We start from the raw sequence: 27,226 nt of genomic DNA, 5'->3' as shown, positions 1-27,226 counted from the left end.
TTGAGGTAAAATACAGATTTATTATTATAGATAATAATGATGTGCAAGATCCAGTTAAACTAGCAACATATCAATAGATGACTGAAAATAAATTGTCTTCCTCATTTTCCATTAAATCTGTAAACATCTTTAAGTGCAACAAATTGTTCAGATGACCAAAATTGTGTTATATACATATTAAGAAATATATACAATCTTCCATATATATTTATTCATTGGCAAATTCCCAGACTTGTGCAATTCATTAAAATACAATTGGGAAATGAAAGCAAAAATTTTTGTCTAAGTATTTTCTTAAAGGAAGAAGTGGAGAGACAGAAACGCACTTCTGCCTCTGAGAATGAGCAAGGCAGAATTATTTCATTCAGTCAATAATTTAGTGAGAAATCTCATCAAACAGTTATAGGACTGTACCTTTAGTTTTAATTCTTCTTTGAGAGTGACATTTTCACTTGTACAGAAAGACAGGATAAGACTAATGCATTGTTTCAGTCTCATTTAGACATTACCACACCTCCACTTCTCTCTTTACTGAAACAGAATTTACAACTGGTTTTCACCCATCTATGCGAGAGTAAGCTGTTTTCTAATCTGAGTTCTACTGTAAGAACAATTCTGGAATACATTTACTTCTTTTAATCAATAGAAAAGACAACACTTTTTAATCAAGATAACACTAAAAGTTTGAAAACACTCCACATTTTCTGGAAACAGACTTTGTCCCTGAGGCCCTAGTTTTTCCTTCACTAGTTACCTTGTGCAGAGCACAGGATGTACCTGACTTTATTCCTCTTTTTTTCTTAAAGTGCCTATATCAGATATGCTGGTGCAAATACTTTTATACAACAAAAGTATTAATTTCCTCAAAGATGCATGAATCTGTTCAGAGCTGGTATGTTCTTCCTGACTACACTTTCAAATCACGCTATAACCATATCACCTCTCTTGACGGTGCATTTATAAAGTTTTCCTTCAGACTTAATTTGAGAAAAAATAGATTTTGAATTAAAGTATGAAAAGGGAGAAAATTAATTTAAGGCTTCTGATGTAGGTAGAAATATACATTCCTACACAAAGACTTTTCACCATTGAGAGCTGCATTTAGTCATCTAAATTAATATAATTTTTATGCATTTGAATGACTTTCAGGAAAATTTTAATTTTATGGATTTGATTGATTTCCACATCAACTCAAATGCAATGCTTTGTAGTAATACATGGATAAAAATTATTTTAATAGGTGTGAGTTATTGTCCATACATCAGGACTCAACAAGTACCAGTACCTGGCACAATAATAGCTCCATTGACTTTGCAACCACCATGCACTGCAGAGTCCCTTTCAGGTAATGCTGTGGTGGTAAAATCCACACCTGATAGTTTAGCACTGTTCCAAAAATCTTCCATCATTTGTGAGGAAGGATCCAATTCTGGAACACTTCTCTCTGTGACAGTGGTGAAACATTGGCACAGGTTGCCTGGAGAGGTGGATGCTCCATCCCTGGCAATGTTTGAGGCCAGGCTGGATGGGGCTTTGAGGAACCTGGTCTAGTGGAAGGTATCCCTGACCAGGTCAGAGCAGTTGAAATTAGATGATCTTTATGGTCCCTTCCAACCCAGGCCATTCCATGATTCTGTGATTCTATTCAATTACTTGTGTGAGCTTCATTGGGAACATATGAGAACAAGGATTCTTAAAGTGATATTTAGTTTTTAAAGAGCAGATGTAATTTGTAAAATGACTTTATACAAATTCCAAGTCTTCTCATGAGTATCAAGAGTGATAGCAGCTCATTTTTATGGCCAAAGAAATGGTTCCAACATTTAAATTTATTTTATGAAGCTAAACCAATAATTTTTGGACTCTATTCTGACTCATTCCAGCAAGTGATAAACCAAGATCTACCAATTTACTTCTAATAATAGTTTATCTATTAGTCAGACAACAAATTTTGACTTTCAAGTCACAATTTTGAGTACTCAGAGAAGCCAGAAAAAGTAGGATTGTCAAGGAATCAAATTTTATATCCTTTCCTACAAGTTTCAGAGACTCTTGAAACTCCTTATTTACTCTGCGGGAAATTTTACATGTGGATATAAATGTATATTGATTTTGTGTTCCATATCTTGCTGTGGAAGTCAGGAAGAATGACAACACATATCAAAATTGTTTCAGACTTACAAACTTATGTTTCAGGTAAAACCTACCTATTAATGATTGCTACTTTTAGCCACAATGTTTTTATTTTCTGCTACCAGGTTATATTTGTCCCATCTCTTTATTACCTCTACCAACAAAGTTTTCAGCTTCTTATCAGCCTACTACTGTATGAGTCTGAGGGTACTGAACTTCTGAGATTATCCAAAATCATGTGAAGAACATGAAAGCAGCTAAAATAATTATCACATTTGTTGCTTTGCTGTACTTTACATAGGCTTATGGCGAGCAGATAGAACATTTAAAATACTGTGGTTCTTTGATATTTTTCTATCACTCTAGCAACATAAGGGTGATATTTAATACATCTTTATGGCTTCAGAAGCAGTATATTTGCTGTAAAAATTAATATTACTACAGAAATATTTTTCATAATAGCCAGATCAGGAAACCCAAACTGGAATGTAACAGCAACCTGAATTCTTCATTGTCCCATTTCAATACCTGACATGGATTTACCAGAGACCTAGCTCCTCTACACTGAACAGCACTGCTAAGAAATGCTAAGAGGAATGTGCATTTCAAGTCTAATGTTAAAATAAGCTCATTGGCTCTGTACTTGCACACAGATCCTTAGTCTGATTTAGAGATAGTACAACCATGTTGTGTAAATCACTATAATGCTCTGTAGTACAACCCAAATTGTAATCTGATCTGCACAGTCACTGTTATGATGTCTTACCTGGAAAAACGGAAATCCAGTTGGAATTTGAGCTGAGTTTTAAAATTAAGTGGAAAATAATATTTTTATTTTATGAACTGCAAATATGAAGTGTAGGTACACTATTTATGGAATTAATATCACCTGCCTTTGCCTGAAGTGAGCTACCTGATCTCTGTTACAGTCAGTGAAGGTACGGTCACTGAGTTCTGTTGATCAGCTCCCCTGACCAATAAAGATGTCTCTTTCAAAAGAAAAGGAATAATTTCCTAGAACTCTATGGACTACTGTGGGTATTTAGAAAATGGATTGTGTGCAAACATCTACACCGGATTCACCCCAAATTAGGCAAAATAAATCCCTCTCTAGCTATCCAAAATTAGATCTTTGAACTAGTGATCAAAGCTGCTTCTAAAGTCAGTGAAAGGAGACAAGCACCTCCATAAAGCAATTAATCTTATCCTTGGACATGTGTTTATCATCATATATGGAAGGAAACATATCTCCACTATAGGGAACCTTGAAGGTTGTCTTAGGTTAGACACCAGCAGTGGGTTTTGTTCGAGATTAGATGTAGACGTGAGTCAAGTATATCAGCTACCATTACAGTCAAAAGGGCTTCTTCTTTTGGTTTAGCATCATTTGAGATGATCTAGGATATCCTGTTTAGTGTCCAGTTGCCACTCCAGATGATCACAGGTCATATGCTATAATCTCCAGTCTGTTGCAAATGTGTAAGGTGTGCTAAAGTGCATCAAATGACATTTTATATAGATATTTTGGTAAATAAATGAGGTTCAATTAATATTCAATCTTTTCTAAAGGAAGAATATTGTGTAAAGTAAATCTGTGAGAAATCAACCAATTGTATTACATTATCTACCATAAAATTGACCACAAAAGATGAACAGAGTAGACACACTGTATTCCCATTCTCAATGTAGGTGAGTATGAAAAACCTGTGAGGAAAGTCTCTAATGTTAATATTTGCTTTTACACAAATATTCTTCTCTCTGGTTTACAAATTTGATTCAAAGACACCATTACAGTCAGTACACCAGTACATCCACAGAAATGCAATGTTTGGCTTATGTGTGGAAAATAGAGTGTCTGTCTCACCCTCTGTTCAGATACAGAAGGGAGGAAAATACCACTCCAGAGCCTTGATGAGCTGCTGTACACATAGACTCACTACATCTTCTAAGAAATGAATCCTGATCTTGTATAAAGAATGCAAAACTCTCACTGAAGTAAAAAAATACCTCATTCATATGTCTGGAAGCCGGATTCAGCTCTCAGAACTAAAACAGCTTGCACCCACCTGCTGCTTTAATTCTGAAACATATTTTCAATTGATATCTTGTATAAATCATGAATCAAGAGCAATGTGCTTTACTATGAAGACAGTATTCCAGTCATGAAGTGTGATCCAAGTGGAAACTCCCAAAATTAAGCAGGAATGACTGAACATTATGTCTATGATCTTGGTTTTCTTCATGACAAACTCTTGCATTGACTATTACACATTTACAAGGTGTCAGTTTTCATTTGGTTATTGTTGTTTAAAGCAGGCGAAGGCTTGCTCTTCTGGCCATCGGTTCCTCCTTTGGATGTGTCCTGGAAGAAAAGCCTTGGCATCCACAGTGACATTAAAATTCGTTTATATTCATTCCGAAAATTCTGGTTAAGAAGACCATATATTATTGCATTAAGGCAGCTGTTGAAATAGGCCATTAAGTAGCTTATAATGAATAGCCATTCAGGAACTTTTGGTGCCATTTCCGTAGGATCAATGGCTACAGCCAGTCCAATGAAGTTTAGAGGTGCCCAGCAAAAGGCAAAAATCACAAAAACCACAAACATAGTAAGAAAGTTTCTGAAGTCACTTGGCTTCAATCTTGGCTTTGTTTCTGACTTGACTCGTCTTCTGACTTGAAGCACTAAAACCCAAATTCGAAGGTAGCAGAAGCTGACAATGGTGATAGGGACAATGAAGTGAATGACCACAACAGCTATCGTATAGTAGGAGCTTGCAGTCTGGACAAACGTGCACGAATAGATGCGTGGATCATACTTCAAAGAGCCAACAAAAAAATTTGGCACAGTTGCAATCACTGTTAAAATCCAGACTAAGGAGACATACAGCATTGTGTTCCAACAGCTGTACACTTTGTCATAGGCAAAACTATGACATATGTAGCAATATCTGTTTATTGCAATTGCAGTGATGTTGAAAATGGAGCCTATTACACTCAGTCCCATCACAAAGCCACTCGCTTTGCAGTGTGTTTCACCCAGTGTCCATCCATTGCGGAAAATAGCTAAGAGCACCAGTGGGTATGGATACAAGGCCACCACCAGATCAGCCAAAGCTAGGCTCACCACAAATGCATTACCTGGAGGGAAAGAAAAATACATAGACATAAGTCTGAAAGCAAGCATAGCTGTGAACAAGAAGAAAAACATTACATTATTTTGGGTGTCTGCAATGCTAAACTATTGATGATGTCAGCAAGCAGCAGATATATAGGACCAATAGGGAAATGATTTTACAATGTAACTTAGAACACCATAGAAATATCTGTAGAAACATGATATTTCAAATCTGTTGGTAACTGGATTATAACGTCCTTGCTCTTTTTGTCTTTAATAAACATAGCCATCAGTGAGCCATTACATAAGCGCATGTTGGTTTAAGTGTAGCTAACTCCACAGCTGGATTGAATAAAATGAAAATGAAAAAAAAATCTAAATTGTGCCAGGTAGGTAAGCCATTGTGTCATTCTAACCTATCACTGGAATGCTAATGGGCTTGACAATTATCAAGGAGAAGGATATACAGAGACTAGGTCAATAGCTATTGGAAGGATGTGTTGTTTTATGCATACTCTAAATTGCTACAAAATACTCTGTAGTATAGATATTTTCTGCATGAATGGCCTACCCATACTGCAGTTATTTTCTCATTGGATTGTCTAAGCAAGAGTGAATTGCCTTCACCAACCTCCACAGAAAGGCGTATTTAAATAAACAAAGAAAACTTCCATGCATGCAACAGAAAGTATTCAAATTTTCTGCTGATGACATTATGGGAATATAGGTGATATGTTTAAGCCATATTGTCTCTCTTTAAACAGTGTCCTTTTCATCAGTTTGAAATTTCTGACATTGTATCTAAGGGTATTTTTATAAAACAGTGAGATAATAAACTACATTCCTGAAAAAATGTTCTTTAAGAACTTCACTCTAGAAGATAGAGATACTAACTTCGAATTCTTGGCATTTAGGTAGTATAAAATGTATATAGTTTGTATGGTTTTGTATATGGCTTGCATACTCTTTTTTTTTTCCTGAAAGTCCTTCACAGCATGAACCAATATGCAAAAAATCCAAGCAATTTTAAAAATTGTGCATGGAACATAATTATTTTTTTGAAAAGAGCAGTTAGATGCTCCATTCTACAAATTCTGAGCTTACTAGTCCTCAACTAACAAAGCAGCTCTCCACACCATTTTAAGAATGGCATTAACTGGAAGTCATAAAAGCAACAACCATATAGAAATATACTCATCAAACATGACAGATTTTCACCTGTACTCTGTTTTCTCCACCTGCTTTACATCTGTAGCTTCCTGAATTAAGGAATGGGGAGGTATCTTTCTCCCATACACTTTAGGGGACAACCATGCTCATCAGAATTTGCACAACAGCGAGTAAACTTAATGGAAAGCAGGATTATCCATCTGTACCTGCAGGAATATTGGCTTATCCCAAGAGTGGTGCACAACTTATTTTAGATGGCTCCTTTTTATATATTTAGTAGCCTGTTTTATATATTTTTAAAAGCTTCACAAGCGTTTCCATAGCTGCAGCTTTATGATTTGTGAGGAAAGACTGAACAAATTAGGGAGACAATTGAGTGGGACATGATAACTTCAAATAAGCAAAGCAGGAAGGATGTAACCTGTTCCCATGACTGTTGTGAATCCAAGCAAACTTCAGTCACAACAAGGAAGTTTCAAAGTAGGTGGCAAGAAATAGATTTTAATGGAAAGAAGAAGGAAGTGTTGGAAGACCTTGCTTTGAGTCTGCCATCAAAGGTTGTAAGAAAACATGAAACAAGTATGTGTCAATATTGGCCTAGACAAAGATGATCCCTTTGTACAGGAAGGATGAGATGACTGTGAAGGCCTCTTCTAGACATATGGTAAACAGACAAAAAGCCAAAACTAACAAAAGAACAGGGGCATCTTTATCAGAATGTATTTACATCATAGCAACAAGCATTTCTCTTATGTTTTGTCATCACTGCTGTCTCTGACATTTGAAGATAGAGAAGTCAGAAGCTGGAAGAAGGAAGGAAGGAAGAAAGGAAGGAAGGAAGGAAGGAAGGAAGGAAGGAAGGAAGGAAGGAAGGAAGGAAGGAAGGAAGGAAGGAAGGAAGGAAGGAAGGAAGGAAGGAAGGAGGGAAGGAAGGAGGGAAGGAAGGAAGGAAAAGGAAGGAAGGAAGGAAAAGGAAGGAAGAAAAGGAAGGAAAAAAGACTTTTTTGTGTTTTAGAAGGCCTTTTGGAGAAAAAGAGAATTTAGTCTGGGGTGTGTTCACTAAGATTAATCTAAACTCTAAGGCCTCCCAGCATCAGCTTCTACCTGAAATGTAGTTGTTCAGTTGAAATAGAGTGGGCATTCAGCTCTTTCAATCATATTTGGAAATTTACTGTAAAGTACATTTAGCGAGATATTTTCAAAGTTTTGAATGCAATTTACGACTTGAAAATTCTAGGTGAAATGAATAAATAGAGTTAGCAAGGAACTTGTCAAAAACTTAATTTACTAGTTTACAACTCAGAAGAAAAATGGTCCAATATCTATAAAGGCCTCAGGTGATTTGTCACTTCTATAGCTGTTTACAGGGTTGAATGTTCCCACTGTGTACTGCAAAGTAAGGTCCAATGGTATTTTTCTGTCTTTGTGCATGACTGCAGAATTAAGTTTAATGTTTATTATGGCAATGAATAATCTACAGAAGTAGAGAGAAACTTTCCTAATTCATAAAACATAAATAATTGACATTTTGAGAAACCAAAAGTCTTAGACATCTTTTATGCGCTTGGAGAAAGTTAATGTTCTTGATACACCTAACCCAGAGCTTTTAGAGTGGCCTAAATTACATTCATAATAGAACTAAAGAGGTAACTTTTTGCTGCTTGTAACAAAATAAAAAGCACAGAATTCTCATCTAGCTGGAATTATTATCATTGCTTCTGGAATTTACTCGATGGACTTTGTTCCTAGATTTCAGTTTCATAAGAGAAAGAGATATATTCATTTGTAAGAAAAACATTTGCTCACTGGAATGGAAAGACCCCTTAATTACAAGCAGTAGCTACTAAAAGCCAGATGTCTTGCCAGGTATTCAAAAAGATCCACATCTGTGCTGTTTTAAACACTGGTAGTTGTATGCATAAAAAAGAAAATAAGTTCTGATATTTGCTTTGCATGCAACAGAACTAGATCAATATTTCATGAAGCATTCCTGCTTATTGGTTTTCTTACTACAACTAACAAGAGAAAGAGAACTGCCACACCCTCTTGCAATCTTGATATGACTTGATGTTGTAAGAACTTACTCTCAGAAAAAAATTTTTGGTAAGGCCAAAACTTTTAAGGGCTAAGCATCTGCCTTCTGAAAAGACAACTGACTTCTAATGTCTCTACCAAAACCAGAAGCAATTTCAATCAGCAACTATTTTTTAAAGGTTTTTTTTCTGTCTTTGGTTTGAAACTGGTGAAAATGTTTAATTATACATCATAGTGTTGTTTGGGGTTTTTTTTAGGTGGTGCTTTGGTTGTTACACATTTGTTTAACAAGTTGTTCTACATTGCACGCAGACATCGCCCTCTTCGATCTATGGCACCAGCAGCAGGTGGAGCAGAGAATTAAGTCTTTCACACACTGACATTTGAATTCCCTGTGACAGTACAAGCCAAGACCTAATGTAAGCTTTGATTTATTGAGACATGGTGATTTGGTATAATGTTCAACAGAGTGTTGCTAACAGAAGGTGTAACATAATGCTCCAAACAAATGCCAGATGGGTGTTTGTTTTCTTTGAATATGACAGTTTAAAAGCAGTGATATGCTCTTTTGTAGTTATGTTTCATGATTTCAGATATTAGCGAGGTATACTGCAAACTTTGATGTAAGGGAAAGGGACAGGCAATAGATTTCCACCAGAACAGCATATTTTAGAGACTCTAGCAAAAAATATAGCATAAACAATGAATCAAAGCTGGTCTTCCATTTATGGAACATCCAGGTTATTTCTTTTTTAGGAAATGTGTGTTCTATGAAACAGTTCAGAATAATTGGTCGCTATAACTATCCTCTTACATGTACAAAGAAAAACCCATCACTGGGAGTAGAATCACAAAATCATTCAGATAGTAAAGGACCTTCAGGATCATTAAGTCCAACAGTTAACCCAGCACTGCCAAGTCCACCACTAGCCCACCTTCCTCAGTACCACATCCACACCTCTCTTAAACACCTCCAGAGATGGTGATTCCACCACTTCCCTGGGCAGTCTGTTCCAGTGCTTCACAACCATTCAATGAAGAAATTTTTCTGAATGTTTAATCTAAACCCGCCTTGACGTAACTTGAGTCCATTTTACTCTTGTCCCTTCACTTGTTACCTCGTAGGAGAGACCAACCCCTGCCTGGCTACAACCTCCTTTCAGGTAGTTTTAGAGAGCAATAAGGTGCCCCTGAGCCTACTTTTCTCCAGGTTAAACACCCCCAGCTCCCTCAGCTGCCTCTTTCCCCAGCTCTGTTACCCCTCTCTGGACATGCTCCAGCACCTCAGTGTCTTTCTTGTAGTGAGGGGCACAGAATTGAATATGGGATTCAATTGTGCTGAGTACAGGGGGACAGTCACTGTCTTGGTCCTGGCCATACCATTGCTGACACAGGCCAGGATGCCATCACCTGGGCACACGCTGGATCGTGTTCAGCTGCTGTCACCAGCACCCCCAGAGCCTTTTCCATCAGACAGCTTCCCAGCCCCTGCCCCCAGCCTGTAGCACTGCCTGGGGTTGTTGTGACCCAAGGACAGGACCCAGCACTTGCCTTGTTGAACCTCAGACAGCTGGCTTCAGTCCATCAATCCAGCCTGTCCAGATCCCTCTGCAGGGCCTTCCTGCCTTCCAGCAGATCAATACTCCTGCCCAGCTTGGTGTTGCCTGCAAACTGACTGAGGGGGGCACTTGATCCTCTTGTCCAGATCACTAATAAAGATATTAAACAGGACTGACCTGAAGAAGAACGCAGGACTCACAAGAACAGAAGCTTAGCATGTTAAAAGGACCCTGAGATTGTGGCTTAGTGACTTGCAGACTCCCGGACTGGAACAGACCTGTGTTCTTGGCCCTACATCTGAAACTATGAGTTAGTGCTGGAAGCTACACTTGCAGGAACTGAATTTTAGGCTTATTAGGCAGAGCCCTCAGGTGTTGACACAGACTTACTGAAAAGAGGTACCTAAGTTGCACTGTTGTTTTTGAGATCATGATTTTGGCATGGTTGGCCTCTAGGTATGAGTGTAACCCAAAACAAAACCTCCACTTTTCCTGTGTGCTCACTCTTCTTCTTCCTCTGGTTAAATATGGGAACGCCAGTCCTTGCTGCGAGATTGCTGCCTTGGGTTTCCTAACAGACACAGCAAAAGGCTGTGCTGTTAAAAGCTTAGTAAAAAGGCCTGAGGTTTGTAACCCCTGGGTGTACAGTTTTGCTCGCCTGTGGCTTCCTCTGGTGCCGGCGGGGACGGTGGTGACTCTCTGTTGCCACCTAGTGCAGGAGCCACAGCAGAGACAGCACACTGCATCATCTGGCAGGGCAGGAGGAGAACGCCAGCGTCTGGTTCTTGCAAAGCAAAACGCTGATCGTTAATCAGATACTACATTTATGGGGTGATAAATACTTTTCTGGGCTTCTGATACTTTCTGAGATTGCAGGAACCTTTCCAGTGCTGGGTATTTTCACAGAGAAAAGGGGAAGCAGAAGAGGCAAGACAGGCTCTACTACTAGAAATTTCACTGTTGCCTAGTGGTTATACTTCCACGGTATAAGAGCCCTTCTTTAAAAAAGGCTTGAGCTTATGTCTCCCATAGTCCCCAGAGAGTGCCCTACTCACCAGCCCTGCTGCTCTTCTGGGGTTAGCGTGCTTGTCTCTTTCTAGGTTATGGTCAAGAATTTCAGCCTAGAATCAGAATACACAGATTATCACTTGTATTGTAGAGTGCTCTTTATCAGTATGCTCATAAAAAAAAAAAAGTAAAAAGTCCTTCTCGTGACTTAACAGCTGAGAAACTGAGATAGACAGGTGCAGGAACTCTCCAAGACACTGATTAGGAAGAATACTCGAGGTTCATGAACCTTGCTCTTATTTTTCTCTATTAGAGAGTACCACCACTGTTAGGCATACTCTGGGAAAAGTGGCACTTTTCCAGTCCAGCTTTCTTCTCCCAAATGACATCGTAGTGGCACACTGATGCTGAGGGATGGAGCCAATAGAAGAGCTAGAGCTATGAAGCAAAGCTAATTTTATTAAAAGCAAACAAAAGGGGGTGGTTGCTGCACTAGGTAGTAAATCCTTAACAGATATTGCAGATGTAAAAATTTTACTCGTGTTCAAGGGAAGACTGGAAAAGTACTTGTAAGAGACATAGTTTGAATATTACTTAACAGACATACCATGCTAGGTTTGGGAAATCCTCTCAGCTGGAAGGAATCACAAGTTGTAAGAATACAGAAGTATCATACAGGGTTGCTCTGTTCTCTTTTTCTCCTCAGTGCCTGCTTCCATCTACAGTTAAAGACAAAGTATGAGTCTAGCTATGCCTTTTTCTGTGTCCACCCATCTGAAACTGAGCTGCATTTTGCAGCAGGCTCAGGGAAGATCCCTTATATCCATGCCCTAAAAGTGAAGTCAGGCTCTTGCCTTGAGGGTAATCTAGGATGGAAAAGGCCCATGTTGTTGCTGAGAGAATCACAGACTTGTAGAATCATAGAATGGTTTGAGTTGGAAGGGACCTTAAACATCACCTCATTCCAACCCCCCCTCCCATGGGCAGGGACATCTTCCACTGGATCAGGTTGCTCAGTGTCCCATCCAGCCTGGCCCTGAACACTTCCAGGCATTGGGCATCCACATTTTCTCTGGGCAACCTGTGCCAGTGCCTCACCACCTTCACAGCAAAGAATCTCTTACTAATATCTAATCTAAGTCTACCCTCTTTTGTTTAAAATCTCCCCTTTTTCAGTTTAGATGTCTCTCTCTAGGTACTTTTGCTTTTCATGTGGGGAGCAAAGCCAAGACATTCACTCTGAGGGCTTAGCACTATGGACTATGGGCACCAGTGGCAACCCAGCCTCAGACCCTCCAGTTGCTGAGCACAGTCGCTAAATAACAACAGAAACAGACTGTTTTTTCACTGGTTCATGAAAGAAGTCGTGTTTTCTGTATCTGCCAGTACATATCGGCTTAATTTTCTTCTCTTGAAGTAATCACAGCTGTTGATTGCTTCAACTAAGAAAGAATAGGAACCCTACTTGTACAACTGCAAGTATGAAAACGCATTTACTGCTGACAAAGGGACTAATATGAAAAGCTGTAAAATACAACAGGTGCAATCTAGTTAGATCCTATAAAGAGCTTGGCAACCTATAATTTTTAGTAACTTTTTTTTCAGCACTATATTGCATGTCATAGAAAAAAAGGTGAAATATGTAGCATTTTATAGGATGTTACTTTGTTAAAGAAACAAACAAAAGCCCTACCCCAAAACTTGTTCCAGATTGACTATAAAAGACTGAAGTGTGGAAGAAAACAAAGTAAGGATATTTCACTTCTGAAAACTCTGGAAAAAACTTTATTATGCCCTGACAGATTTTAATTTCTATTGTATGAAAGGCTAGTTCATTCCATCACCTTCATTATTACTTTCATCTTTGTTACTGTCTAGAAACTGAATTTTTTCGAAGGCAATTATGGGGTTTTTTTTTTCTTTGTTACTGCAACAAAACCTTGCTCAAGTCCTTAGAATAACTTAACTTCCACCTTCTTTTAGAAAGGAGGACAGGAAATTGAAAAATGAAAATAACTTTGTTCAAACTAAAACCATGTTTTATTTTGTTAAGCTGTTTGTGTTTTGTTTTATTTTAATATTTTCTAGCCGATGAGTTGAAATAAAAAATCCCAAATAAACAAAAAGATCTCAGACATTAAATAATTCTATTTTAAAATGTAAGGCTTAAGATATTACTGAAGATACTCAGGCTATCAAGCTGGTATATGAAGTGAATAAAATTGGGGACTATTGGAGACTATAGGACACAGCACCATTTTGCCAGGAGATTTGATTAGCCATGATAAGGTGCATCCTGTAGTTTTGCCCTGTAGACCAATGTAAACAGCCCAGAACTTCTAAATGTGAGTGTAAATGTTGGGATCTCCACTTACAGAACCGAAGTCATGCCAGTGGCAATTTCCACAGTGGTTTGCTCAGCTGCTCCGGAGGGCTGCAGGTGAAGAACTTGCAGCATGGGACAGCTACAGAGACAAATACGTGCAGAGCATGTACATGTCAGCTGGTTCCATCGGCAAAAAGAAACCAAATCTAAGCCCATTCTGGCTGCTATGTACTTTTAAGTGTTCCCGTGTTCAACTTCCAGACACAGTGGGGGATCCCAGAGTTTTATAAAATAGGATCTGATACACGGCAGTAAATAGAGTACACAGGAACATCTAATTGGAGAGCACTTATGCTGACAAGTTGCCAATGCTTCTAACAACCTATGGAGTCCCTTCATTATGATCTTCTTTTCTTCTCTTGTTTCCTGTTTCAGCAAGTAAGAAAATAGATGACACTTGACGAAAATGGCCATTATAACCTTTCAGTAAGGAAAGGTCTTACCCTTTTTGTTCTGAGCTTTTGGAAGGCCCCATCACTGTACATGCATAAGGAGATGAATGTCTTCAGAAGCTGTTGTCAGTCTCTGCCATCTGCTTCTTTTGGAAACAAGGTCTTAAAGCAAAGTACAGTGACATGATTCATCTTATAATGATACTCATAGGTTTGTAAACAGCATGTGAACAGATGAATAAATAAAATGCTTTTACAGAAGATGATTGTGTATTCTCTTCTGAAGCATTAGCTGCTTTGTGCTCCAACTCAGTACAGACAAAGTGAGTAATGATAATTTGCTGAATCAAGGTCTTTTCTGAGAGCCAGTAGAAGCCTTGAAAAATCATAAGACAAAAACTGCTGTGGCTGGGCCTGCAAGTCATGATATTGTTGAGATAGGTAAATGAAGGGTGATAGGCATGCAACCAATATAGCCATAGAATCATGGAAGTTGGAATTGATCTCTGGAGTTCATCTAGTCCAACCCTCCCATTCAAAGAGGGATAGACTATAGTGGGTTGTTCAGGACCATGTCCAGTCAGCCTTTCACTGTCTACAGCCACAGAGACTCAACAAGCACTCAGGGTGACCTGTTCCAGTAAGGAATGAGTATACAGGATATTTACTGTTTCACTAGGGAATAGAGGCAAGATGCTGTCAATTTTGCAACCCATGAGGGGTCTACTTGATCTACTAAATAGCAAAGGGTACCTAAGATCATACCTGTTACTATGCATGCAGAGACCAGACATGGTGAGTAACAGTGAGCTAGATTTGCTTGGTCAGAAGAAGAGGCCCCAGTGAAGATTAGAGTTAATGGGGCTTTGTTTTATTTATCCTTCTGCCTTCAGATTCCTTGTGACAGCAGAACTGAACAATCTTTGACTGGACATAATGGCCTGAGCCAAACAGAGAACCTGGACCAAGAAACATTTCCAGACCAGTAAACCGAGAGACTGGTAAAGGTACAGAACTCCAGAGGGGTGGAGCATGGAGTGTCGTAAGGGCTGCATAGAAAGAGGCAGGAGGCACCAGCTCCTAGCAATTTTTGGAAAGCAATTCCCATTGGCTTTAGCAAGGCTAGAATGTTCCTCCTTATCTAGATATTCACATACTAGGTTCAGCTTACCCCTGTTGCAGAATCCTGTTCCACATGCTACTTTGATGACCTTTGACTGCAACTAGCCTTTCAGACTAGCCTCTTGTGGCAGTTCTAGCTGGTACCCCAGTGAGTGACCTGGTGGCCTGTCATCCAGAAAGAGAGTTCTGGGTGACTTCTGTCTGCCTAACCTACTGAGTCACACCTCTTCGACTGCGTGAATACACTTGCAAACTGGACCAAACCAATATAATCTTTACTAAATCAGGCTCAAATGGAAATCACTATATATACTACACGAGAATGTTTGAAGGTGTTTGAAGGTCACCTGCTTCAATATTTTGTTTGGTCTCCATAAGCAGAGCAGATATTCTTGCTTCATCTTTAACCAGGAAGCTGACTGTACAGCAAGTTTTACAATCTTTATGGTCCTAGACTACCAGGTGTTTCTTAAGAGTCACTAAAGAGGATTGCATTGTTTTCAGATTATCTAACTAAAGGCATAATTACAAGGCCTCAACTTAGTTAATTTTTATTCTACTTTGAAACAATGGATGTCCAGTGCTGCAACTGGACTCTGGATTGTGTAGTTGGTGTTTCGTACCCAGGAAACACAGGTAAACTCTTATAAACTCTTTCAACCCACTTACCAGTAAATAATTTTTTCTAGGCAAATCAGTGTGATCAAACCATCTTTTTACAAGGCTTGCCTCAACGTCTAATTAACATGTTACACATTTTGTTCTAATGATTGCAAAAGGAAGAATAAAAAAAGAAAGTCTTGCTTAACATGAAAACTGATTCAGAAAGTAATCTTTTGTCAATAGGCTCTAATCCCACCTATGAATCTAATAACAAGTACTTTTGCAGTCACTTTAAAAATATCACAGGCAGACTTTTTGTCCTTGAGTAGGAGTGCTCTAAATTTCCACAGCACAACACTCACTTTCTGACACTGTATTTTATGCCAGTAAAACACCTGGAACATAATGGTGTACTATCTGACTTGTGGCAGGGAAGTTTGAATTTTAAATATTCTTTCTCTCATGACCTCTAACATAACAAGACAAAGGCATATAAAGATACCCGTCACCTATTAATCAAGTATTTTTTCCTCTGTAACAATCCAAAAATTACACCCTGTGCATTCCATAAGTAACAACTTACTTCAAACAAGCTGGTTGGAATGTTTAGTCTCTTGAACATATTCCCAAGCATCTTAAGAACCATAAGTGGCAGTTCACAGAAAGAAGGGATGAGGTAATTCCCAGTTGGCACATAGTGACTATGCCACTTGTATGTCTTTATTTGTCTTGAAGAAAAGCAGCATGCTTTAATATAACAGCTTTTTATTGGTCAGTAGAAAACCCGAATAGAGTTGGCTGCAGAGATTGAAGACTCTGGCTCCTGTCAGCTGACTGCTTCTGAGAACATATTTTCAAAGTCCTAAAGATTATATCTCCAATGAACTTCACCACGGACAGGATCTGCACAGAATGGGCATCTTGAATAGACACTTTTTTTCTTTAAACTGTGTGGATGATATTCAATAAGTAGGACATAAAAATACCTAGATTGATTATTATTACATATATTCATAGGTGACAGACATCTCACAAAAGTTTCTTTTCCCCATTTGCACTCAAATGAAATGGTGTGAAGACTTGAATCATTTGGAAAAATGGAACTGGCTTTAGAATGAGAAGACTGAGAATTTCAGGCAGTATTAGCGCAAATCATAAAGACATGAGGATGCCACTTATTGGTTCCTGTCTTCTTTGCAGTGATATATTTTACAATTTGCTGCTAGTTCTAAACTTACAATCAGTTAATGTAATTATATTTGCAAGGCTGAGGTACCAAGCGGATATTTTTCCTGTTAGTCAGACTGTTAGCTTCAGTAGCTGCATGTGATACCTTCTGACAACAGTTGTTGCCTACGTTGTGCAAATATGGCTATCTAAACCAACAGGTAAGCAGATGTTGTTCTATAGCAGAAAGATGACAGTGTTTATGGAAGTACCATATAAATTATTATAATCTTCATAAGGTATTTAAACATTGAAACTGATCCAAACCCATAAAAACAGCTGAAAAAATTATTAACTCTGTCAGAAGGGTTATGTTTTTTCTGCAGACATAATTTAAGCAGCATTTATTAAACATTGTAATCAAATACCTCTATGATTAATAAATAATTCAAAAAGAATTCCAACAATCAAGATTCTAGTAATTTGATTAATGTGTTTAGGCTGCTGTTATCTGTTTTCATGTCGAGACATAGCTATCCCATATGAAGCTGAAATGTCAGGAAAATGCTGACTCTCTGATATAGATCAGTCCTTATCAGTTTGGAGATGAAAAGTAAACCAGTTTGGAGATGAAAAGTAAACCAGAAGATTCCAAAGCAGCTACTGTTCTTGGGGAGAACACACCACGGTGTTGCACCCACAGTGATTTAGACAAGTTTCTGTGGGTTTTTGCTATCAGGAAGTCTGTTTTATGCCCATATCAAGGTGGAAGGTTAAAAAGCAGAACAACTGCTCAGATTGATCTTTAGGAATATGAAAATTGCCATAGCATTACCTTCTTTCTGCAAATGAAAAAAAAATAGTTTTGTTTTATCAGCTGTGGATAACATAGCTGTTCTCATATTTATTCTTGGGAACATGGCTATGTACCTGACAGTCTGACCCAAGGTACCAGTATGGGCTTGTAAAGGATAACTTCTAAGAAGCTAAAATCTGAAGCATATCTGAAGGCAGTGGTACTCATAATAGATCTGAATTGGAGTAGGAGTAGAATTTACTCCTAGAGGCAGAGAATAGGTTGTCACCAATTTAATGGAGTGAGTGTAGTCTCCTATAACATCCTCAACACAATGATTCGAGTCATCTGGTGAATATATATCTGCTAAGAATAGATGAAAAAATTAGTCTTTTAAAATGAGCTGTCCTAGCACTCTGTGGGGAGGTTTGGTCTCTTAGCTCTTGGCTGATTGTGCCAAAGAGCACCATGAATCCTGGAATTGCTTCTGCTGGTCCATCCAAGAATAGAGCTTTACTGCAGAGAGGTCATTCCTCATGCAGTAAGTGAGTCTTGCAAAAGGAATGTCAGTCCAGAGTCCAGGAGAGAGCCGGCAGGAAAGGGAGTGCTCCTAAGACACGTCGGAACTGCCATAACACAGCTGCTAAGAGCTCCTTCTAATTTCCTGTATCTGAGAGTACAGTTGCATTGGTTATTTCAAGGAGATGAAGGGAAACTTATTCATACTTTGAGTTGAAAAAAAAGCAAAGAAAAGCTGTGTGACTGTGTTAGACTTGGCCCTATGGAGAGCCTGAGTACAGTGTTGCAAGAAAAGCACCGCACTAACAGCATCCTTTAGTTTTCCTTTCCTTGAAACATTGAGTGGACTTGTGCCAAATGAAATACAAATTGTAAATACAACCTTAGATACTTCTTTGCAGGTTCAAGAAAACATACCTCTGCGGCTCAACTGAATCCTTATCATTCTGCTTTCGCTAAAGATAATCACACCAATACCTCCGCTTACTAAGTGGGATAGGACTTACTATTACATCCTAAAATAAAAGTATATTGCAGCTGATCTTGGCAATAAACTTCCTATTTACTTATCAATAAATGGAATACTTATTGCACAGGATAAAAGTAAATGATAATTCAGAGCAATGATAATTTGGCAATATGGCGTTGCCAAATGCTTCAAAGGAGGATACAAAATACCCTATGGCTGCAGAATAACCTGCCTCAGGTTAAAATTTTATCCTAAACAGGATTCCCTGTGATGCAGATTGATAGAGAAATTATTTTTCTAATTTATGATGTTTCTGTACTCCTAAAGACTTCTTTCAATCCCTCTAGGCTCATAATTACCTCACAAACTTTCTATTTCTGAAAATTAAATACTTTTTAAGAATTTTAGTACTTTAAAATTCTGTGTCCTCTAGAACAATCTTAAGTTTCCACTTTTCACTTTTTCTAAATTTACCTGCAAGATTTACCTGCATTGTCAAAGTAATTTTCCTGTTTTGCCAATTAATAATATTGGCTTTTCATTTTGCTCTTCTACTTTTGGATTATTTACAGGTTAACAAAGTTTAGAACTATTATTTCATATCTTTGAAGACTTATTTTCTCATTTGGTTACTGTCTGAACAAAGTCTCAAAGAAAAGAGAATGGAATTGGTGATGAACTTATTCTGTTTCCTCTCCAAGAAGAGAATAGAAGCATAATTACCAGTATGAGATGAGTCACGGGCACATGACTGAATAGTTCTAGAAGTTATATAGAAAGATTTGGAGTATTGATCATTTGGAGGTATTTTCTGAGAAGAGGTTTCATATCTTCACGGACAGACTTCACCTAAGCATATGGGATACCAGCTTGCAATCCAAGCTGGCAGAATGAATAAGAAGAACTTAAAATTGAGAGATGGGAAGAGAGCTTGAGAAAAAATCATACAGTTTCTTCATTTAACACCCAGGGCAAGGGAATTTTGGCTTCAGGAAGGTGGTGGCAACAAATATAGAAAATAGGAGCTCAAACATTGTGGAGTTCAACTGAAGTGGTAATATAAAAAGCAGTAGAACCAGTTAAAGGATGCCAGGAACCTATGCAATAAAACAGGGGATCCAAAACCAGTAAGAAATAAAAATAAAACTTTATGGAAACAATTCTGTTAGAATGGAATTGCACCAGTGATTGGAGAAGAGAAATACTAACAAAAAGGTCTATTGTCTTCATAAAAAAAGGGGAAATGAAGAGAGAAATTGAGAGAGAGAGAAAGGATATCCTGGTAAAAGCCAAAATTACACTGGGGAGGAGTTCGAAAGACAATGTGCGGTGAAGAATGCAGAAACCTGCAGCAGGATGAGAACGCCTATCTTTTAGCAGGAAAACACTAATGGAGCCAATTTAACATCAGGACAATGCAGGTCCTCATATGTAAAGGGGAAAATAAGCACAGAGCAGCTGAGTTCTGGACATAAACCCAGCAGATTTCAATTCAGAGTCTGTTTGCCAATATACCCCAGCCTTTGTTTTCATGAAGAACAAAGACATCCCTGAAGAGCCTGCCATAGAAAATAAGGTTGTATTGAAAGCAGATGACATTATTTTGGTTAAATTAAATGGAAGAATAAACAAAGCAGACATCACTAAGAAGAGGGCTTGCACATTTTGATAAATAAAAGCAGCTAATTAGGAAAGTGAAATCAGCTGTATTGAGGAGCTTAGGGACTTAAATGTGGAGGAAGGCTGGCATTTCTTCATATTAAAGGTACAAAAATATTCTCTGTAACTTGCATCGAAAAGAGGGGAAAAAAAAAACCATAACAAAAAGTTCCAAGTCTAGATGCAGAAAAGGTTGTCTCAGTAAGGATACTGGGGGCAAGAAATGAGGCTAGAAGTACAGGATGCATCCACCAAAGAAAAATGCTAGACAAAGCAAAAATGGATTAAATGGGAACTGACAAACCCCCTAAACTTCACTGACTTTGCAAAGACTTCTAAAATAACTAAAATGCCTTTTCAACACAGTAACAAAAGAGAAAAGATAAGTTACTGGGGAAGGGGGACCCTGAAAATCAAGTTAAAATAGCTTTGGTTTGAAGAAAGATTTTGGTAGACCTTTTAATAAGGACAATAGTGGTGGTCTTGGGGACAAGGCAGGTGAGGAATTAGCGTATCTACAATAAAGCAAATACGTCAGAGAGATTGAATATACTTGATGGCAGGAATTTTTTAACATCTGTTATCTCAGTGTCGTGTTCAGAAAGTACTGAGAGCTACACGTGGGACCTGTTAAAAGGGGCTGAAATGTTCTCTAGTCCTCACTGCCAGTAGGGAAGTGCAGATTTCTCTCAGGCTTGAGTGATTTGATTTCTCTCAGAGCTTGGCTCCCACATGCATCCCGAAGAGCAGTGTTGCCATGACTCACTTGCAGCTGTGGTGCTCTCACACTTTACTACCCATTTCCTCCTCCTTTGCTCTGGTGCTGCACAAATGCTGTTTCTTTTTGCATGAATGGCGCTCCCAGTAAGTCAGAAAAGCAATTAGGGAGTAATGAGAACAGTAAAACAGTGTTGCCACCTCTGGAAGATTCATTCGTCTACCATAGAGTATGTGCTAACATGGCACCTGCATTCACGGTGGGAAATTGTTGAAAAGGAAGAATGAATCAAGAAATCTTTGGGCTCTTAACCTCATCTTAATTGTAGGCAAGGCTGGAGAGACAAGCTCAGAGGGATAGGAAAATTAAAGATGCAGATACAGACAAATGGAATAAAAGTCAATGTGAGCTTACACAAAGTGGCTGTACCAACTAATCAGATCATCTTTATTTAATAAAAGTTGGGCTTGGATTTTCTGGACCTGGGAGGTTGCTCTAAACGAATCTAGCCTTGGAATCACCAGGGTACCACTCACAGTCTGCTGCTACCACTGCCTGGATGATGATGAAAGAAAATTGTTGGACCAGAGGGAGGTAACCTACATTAAACTAATTTTGTCTGTTTCAGAAGTATTATGTCACAAAACACAAAGAGAACTAATGAAATTTTGTGATAATACGAAGTTGAGAGCATACACTGATACAGGGAAATGTCAAAATCTTTTTTTGCGTGAGGACTAAAAGAGCAGAAAGTAGATAGAGTATAATAACAGGAGGTATGAAGTCAGGTACTGAAGGAATAATTGTGTAACAAAAGAAAAAGAAGAGCTGCATCAGCAAGTGACTGCACCAAGAACAGCCATCTATATGATGCTACCACATAAAAGGAAAATGTGGCTTCAAGGCATACCAGATCTATTTTGTCCACCCAGGAAAGGACAGAACAGAATAGAATGTTAATACTTTCTTGAAAGTATTGGCGGTACTTCACCTGCATTACTGTGAACAGGCCAGTTTTCTGTTTAAGACAGATTAATTCGGTTTGGATAAGTGATCTAGAAGGCCTAAAAACCCAGGGGAATGAAAAGCGCACCTACTTAGAGGAAACTAAAAGCATTTTACTTGTTTACTATGGCAAAAAAAAGTTGAGGGGTAAATATGTGTTTACTCGCCATTAATATTGCACAAAAGTTCTCAACAGGTGAAGAAATGATCCATTCACATTAGATGACAATTGTAATTCTACAAATAAAAATATCCACTCTAAGTTAGCAACTAAAAATCACAAAGTTAAAGTAAAGTACAAATGAGTTTGAGTCATGGTAAGAGATAGAAGAGTTTAAGTGTTGGGTTCAATGAACTTTAGTGAATGCTGAAGCTCTGTTCCCATCAGTTTCTCAGTGTTGAGCACGTTCAAGCTGAATGTGAGAGAGAATGTGAAGCCAAACACACACAGTCCCAGAACTAAGAATTCCACAGATCCAGGGTTCAAGAAGACAGGAGTACAAAAGCTGAAACTATCAGTGGGATCTCATGCTCTGCTCATCTAAATATGTTCTTGTCAGTATCACTGCTGTTATTAAAGGACAATTTTGCCAAGTGGTTTCAGAAACGGGTTTCTCCAGTGTAGTTTTGTAAGAGATGGATTCCATCACAGGAGACAACTGTCCTGTGTCCCAGTGGACAGGAATAATAGTAGGGGAAGAATAAAGGAGGCAAAGAGAACTGGTCTGGCCAAAGAGAAGAAGAATAACTGAAAACGGCATTTAGCAACGGGGATAACTTACCTTCAGCTATATCACAGAAATGTGGATTGAAGGCTGTAGAAAGGGAAAGAGCATGGAAAAACACTACAAGCCTTGCTTATATTGCTGAACATGTTTATTTAGTAGATAGATGAGGACCAAAATTATAATTCTACATGCAGGATTGTTTATTTTGTACAGATACACATATGAGAAGCATTGTCCAGCTCTAGAGCCACATACACATTAGACAGAACTAAACATGCAAATACACCAATGTTCTTACAGGTAAAAGAAATATGAGTTTTGAGTTCATTTGTGTTGCAACAGCACCTTCCTATTCAAATGGAAATCAGAGTCTCATTGTGCTGTGTTAGCTGTTATATATAGAAAAGAAAATAGTGGAGAGGATGAGGAGGGCTGACAAAATGCACTAAAAATACCACTTTCCACTAATGCATTCTTTGGAATTGCACCAAAGTTAATATTAATATTCTGCCAAAAGTCAAAGGGTCCTAAGTCTTCATTACTCTTTGAAATGATATTGAGTTAATGTGCCTAATTCTCACTTCTCACTGATTTTATGCTGGCTTTAGTGCCAATGAAGTATAAACAGTTTGCTTTATCTCCATCGTCAAAGGAGATGCTTTGCTGGTTCCCATCTTCTGGAGTGCTTCCTACCAGGTTCTTATCGCAGCCCATAACGTTATGTTTACAGCTATGGCTATACAAAAGTATCTTTAGAATTCTTAAAAGCATCTAGTGGCTTTGATTTACTTGATGCACCTTCAGGATACTTGATCATCCAGCAGTGGTTGTTGAGCACATGTAAACTTCACCACTTCAAAAATTCAGCAATTTAAAAGCTGTCTTCAACTGGGTATGTTTAATTGGAAACACACAAAATCAATAATTGTTTTTGAAAATTCAGAACACATTTGACGTTTCAAAGAGAAAGACAAGCTAATTTAATTTTATTATTTCCACATACAAAGTTTTATTTATTTTTGTAGTGTGTTAGATGAAATTACCCTCCTCCCAAATTAGAACTGATAAAAGCATTAATTTCTGTAAATTAAATCACTTTGAAAGATCAGAAGTTGCTCAGCCTCTCACAGAAAGACTGGGTGCAGTTATGTAAGACAAGCATGTTGATTCATACCAATTATGCTAAGCATTACTTGGAAGAGTGTTCACAGATTTTCCCCAAAACCAAATTTAAACATGGGAAAGAGGCTTCTGGATGATCTGAAACAATCATTCTGTTGTAAGGCTGGCAAAATTCCCATGGTTGAGGAGTGAAGGAGCAATGTCCAGAAACACCAGTCTTAGCCATTCTTTATGTCTCTCCTGCTGAACATAATATGTGTCAGCCCAAAGGCTAATGGGTCATATTTCATTCCATTCTTGCACCTCCCATTATATAACAGTATTAGAATAGATTTACTTTTGGTCATGCTTTAATTTTAAGGAGAGTGATGCATAACTACATTGTTTCCACTTATCAGATCTCTCTATAAAGTCTAGAACAGAATAGTGTTGAAAAATCCTGGAAAAACTGCTAAAGTCCTGCTTTACTTTCTGAAGGTAAGATTACTTCTTGTGCTACAGAAGTGGGTAGAGCTGGTTAATTTATTTCTTTTACACCTATGACTTATTTAAAGTCCCAAACTCTCATCCAAAAAAAATCTCTCATTAGCTTCTTCAAAGGGAACTGAGTGCTCATGATACTATAGCTCTTCCTTTTTCCTTCAATCATCTGGATGTCTGCCTGTCATAACCTTTCCCCTAACTTCATCTTTTTCTTCTCTGACAAGGTCTAATTCCTTTCATGCCATTTTTCCTCATCATTTCACTTTCTACCACATTCACTCCCCTTGCAAATACAAATGCGTTGTTTCTTGTTTGCTCAGAAAGGAAAACTGCAAGTCCACCTGTTTTTCCGTCTTCTTTCCTTGTCAGAGGCTAAGGGCTCCCAAGTATTGCCTTAACTCTCCACCATTTTCTCGTCCCCTCTATCACTCCACCCACATCAGTTTTCAGTCCTCTTCCACTCTGCTTCCTCCTTAAGAAATTTTACCTGAAAAGACTTCTGTGGACATTTACCAAACTATACCCTTTCAGTTTCACCTCTAAGAGACACCTCTCCCTGACGTAAAACTAAGAACTGGCAATTTAAAAGGTATTTAACCTTATGAAGATTATGCAGAAGGAATTCCCTGCTATTCTTCACAGTACTTATCAAAGATAAAGAGATTGTTGGGACAGGGTCAGTGACATCACATTAAGGATGATCCTAGAAGGAGATCAATTAGCAGGTATTTGGACTATACGACCACGTTTGCCTTTTTTTTTTTGTTTTGTTTTGTTTTGTTTTCTGAACAGTCCTAGGGTGCCACTAAGTACTTTGATCAGTATCTTGAAACTTACTCTTCCAGGTATCACTCTCTTCCAGTCCACATCCTCTCCTTCGCTGTAGTTTGGGGGAAGGGAACGTTTCAGAAGAGAGCCCCTCTCTTCCTCCCTCCGGAAAGGATTTGATGCCGCGGGCCGGCCGCCCTCGCCAGCCTGTTCCTTCGGGCGCTTCCGCCCCGGAGCCCAGGCTCTAATCCCTGGGGAACACTCCTTCCCCCTGCGCCGAGCGGGCCGGGGAGCGCCGGTGAGTCACGGCGTGTCCCGCGGGACTCCCTGCCCCGCCGTGGCGCTGCGCCCAGTCCAGCCCAGCTCAGCCCGGCTCCGCTCGCCCGGGGCAGCGCCCGGGGTCCCGCTCGGGGCACGCAGGGCTCCGGCTCCGGGTCGCGCCGGCACTACCGGCCTCGGTACGGCTCTGCCTCTCTCGGCTTGCCCAAGCACAAGCGCAAGGACCAGCAGCTGCCTCCCTAAGTCTTCCCTCGCTTAGCCAAAGCACCCTTCCAGACACTCTCAAGTTCGGTGCTGCTCGGTGGGGTGTGATCGCTCCGCCCCAGGTAAACAGGATTTGCCGGCATCCCCCGCCTGCAGTTAGACGTGCAGCGACTGGGGAGCGCCAAGACTTATCCTCCATAAACTGCTTTTGCCCCTAAGTAGGATTTAACTTAAAGCAAGCGCGAACGAGCGCCTACTCCCCGTCAGCAGGATTTCCAGTCACCGCACGTGAGACACGACAGCGCTTGGGAAGAGACACTGGTTTAAAAAAAAACAAACACAAACCAACACCCCCTCCACCCCGGGGAGAAACAAATCAGCGGCTTGTCCCTCCTTCCCCGCGGCAAGGGAGCATCCGCGGACACAGAGGACCGATGGCAGAGCCCTCTAGTTCCGAGTGCGGAGGACGTAGTGCTTCGGACTTCTGCCAGCTCCCAGCAAAGTTTGGTTACCCCGACCTGCGTGCGCATGGCAAAACGAGGGCACTCGTGTCTCGAAGGAATGAGCAGTTCCGGGAACAGCTAGGTACTATGAGAACTGTAGTAGATACACCACAATTTCGGGGGTAGCACTTTATACCGCACCGACACCCAGCATCCAGCCGAGTGCAGGTGTGCCCAGCTCTGCGCATCAGGAAACAACCGGCTCCGTCGACGGGGAGAGGAGCAGCGGGTGTAGGATCCGCACGCAGCGGGACATGCGCGAATCAGGGAAGTTGGCCAGGAGGCAAATCCGCGAAGTTGGTGCTTAACTACAGAGTTTTGTAGCTTGAAACACGTGTAACGAGCCCGGAAGAGGTGAGGAGAGAAAGCCAGCAAGTTTAGCAAGTAAAGGCTGCAGAGCAACATTCTAGCACACACAAGGAGAAACCTTAGACACGATTCAAAGAAAACACCCCACTTTATTTGTTGCGTTCTGGTTGAAGCACATGCGGTGAGGAGACAAGAAGACGATTTTGTGAAAGCCTACCGTGCACTCTGAGGCAGGCTCCAGAGAGCGGGCTGAGCCGCTTCCCCACGCATGCACAGCACCGCATCTTTAGGACTCTTGAGCAAGTTTTAAAAGCTTCTCCTTCATTCCTCCGACCGCTTTCGGCACGCTTTTTGTCTCCGGTATTTTAAGCAGATGGCACCGATTCCCCTCCTCGGGAGCTCCATAGACACCAGATAATGCCTCATTGGGAACCACTCCACGACCTGCATTCCCGGACGGAGCGCAGGACGGAGCCCGAGGGGAGCGCGGGGGGTGACTGAGAGCCTGGGGGTCCCTGCACACACTACAGGGCAACGGATGGGGCTCTGGTGCCCCGCCTTCAGCGGGCGACCCGCCCGAACTTGACGAGCAGGCTGGACTCCTCAGGACAGCTGGAAGCGAGGACCAGGATGTCCGCGGGACTCCGGGCGCTCGCCACTCCCTGCCGCCGCCGGGACAGGGTGCGGGGACAAAGCCCTTACCTGAGTTCCGAAGCTTGCGGTTCTTGAAGACGGAGAGGATGACCAGGAGGTTGCCCAGGATGTCCACCACGGTGGTAAAGATCAGCACGCTGGACAGCACCGGCACCACCCAGGCGGGCCGCGGGACGCCCGCCGCTGCCGCCTCCCGCTCCGCCAAGCCGAGGCGGCCGCGCCCACCCGGGTCACAGCAGTTCCTCAGGGAGCCGTTCTCCAGCATCGCGGCCACCCCGTCCCGGCGCCTCCCCGCGGTGACCGGCGGCGGCCCCGCGG

The 27,226-nt window shown here is 40.1% G+C and overlaps 1 protein-coding gene across 1 annotated transcript; it reads right to left on the bottom strand.

Annotated features, from left to right (window-relative positions):
* On the bottom strand, window positions 1–27,226 carry MTNR1B (melatonin receptor 1B). The gene is made up of 2 exons (XM_010401121.4): window positions 26,957–27,226; window positions 1–5,274 (listed from the first exon to the last, which is right to left on the bottom strand). The coding sequence occupies exons 1-2, from the start codon at window positions 27,171–27,173 to the stop codon at window positions 4,406–4,408; spliced, it is 1,086 nt and encodes a 361-aa protein (XP_010399423.2). The 5' UTR covers window positions 27,174–27,226; the 3' UTR covers window positions 1–4,405.

The sequence above is a fragment of the Corvus cornix genome, chromosome 1 (assembly GCF_000738735.6).
Source record: "Corvus cornix cornix isolate S_Up_H32 chromosome 1, ASM73873v5, whole genome shotgun sequence".
Lineage (NCBI taxonomy): Eukaryota > Metazoa > Chordata > Aves > Passeriformes > Corvidae > Corvus > Corvus cornix.
Note: the sequence above shows the minus strand (reverse complement) of the source record. Positions and strands in the feature narration are given on the sequence as shown.

Coding starts and splice junctions, on each gene's coding strand:
- MTNR1B (XM_010401121.4), bottom strand. CDS start 27,173: ATGCTGGAGAACGGCTCCCTGAGGAACTGCTGTGACCCGGGTGGGCGC. Junction 5,275..26,956: donor CCGCAAGCTTCGGAACTCAG/GTAAGGGCTTTG, acceptor CTTTCCCTCCAG/GTAATGCATTTGTGGTGAGC.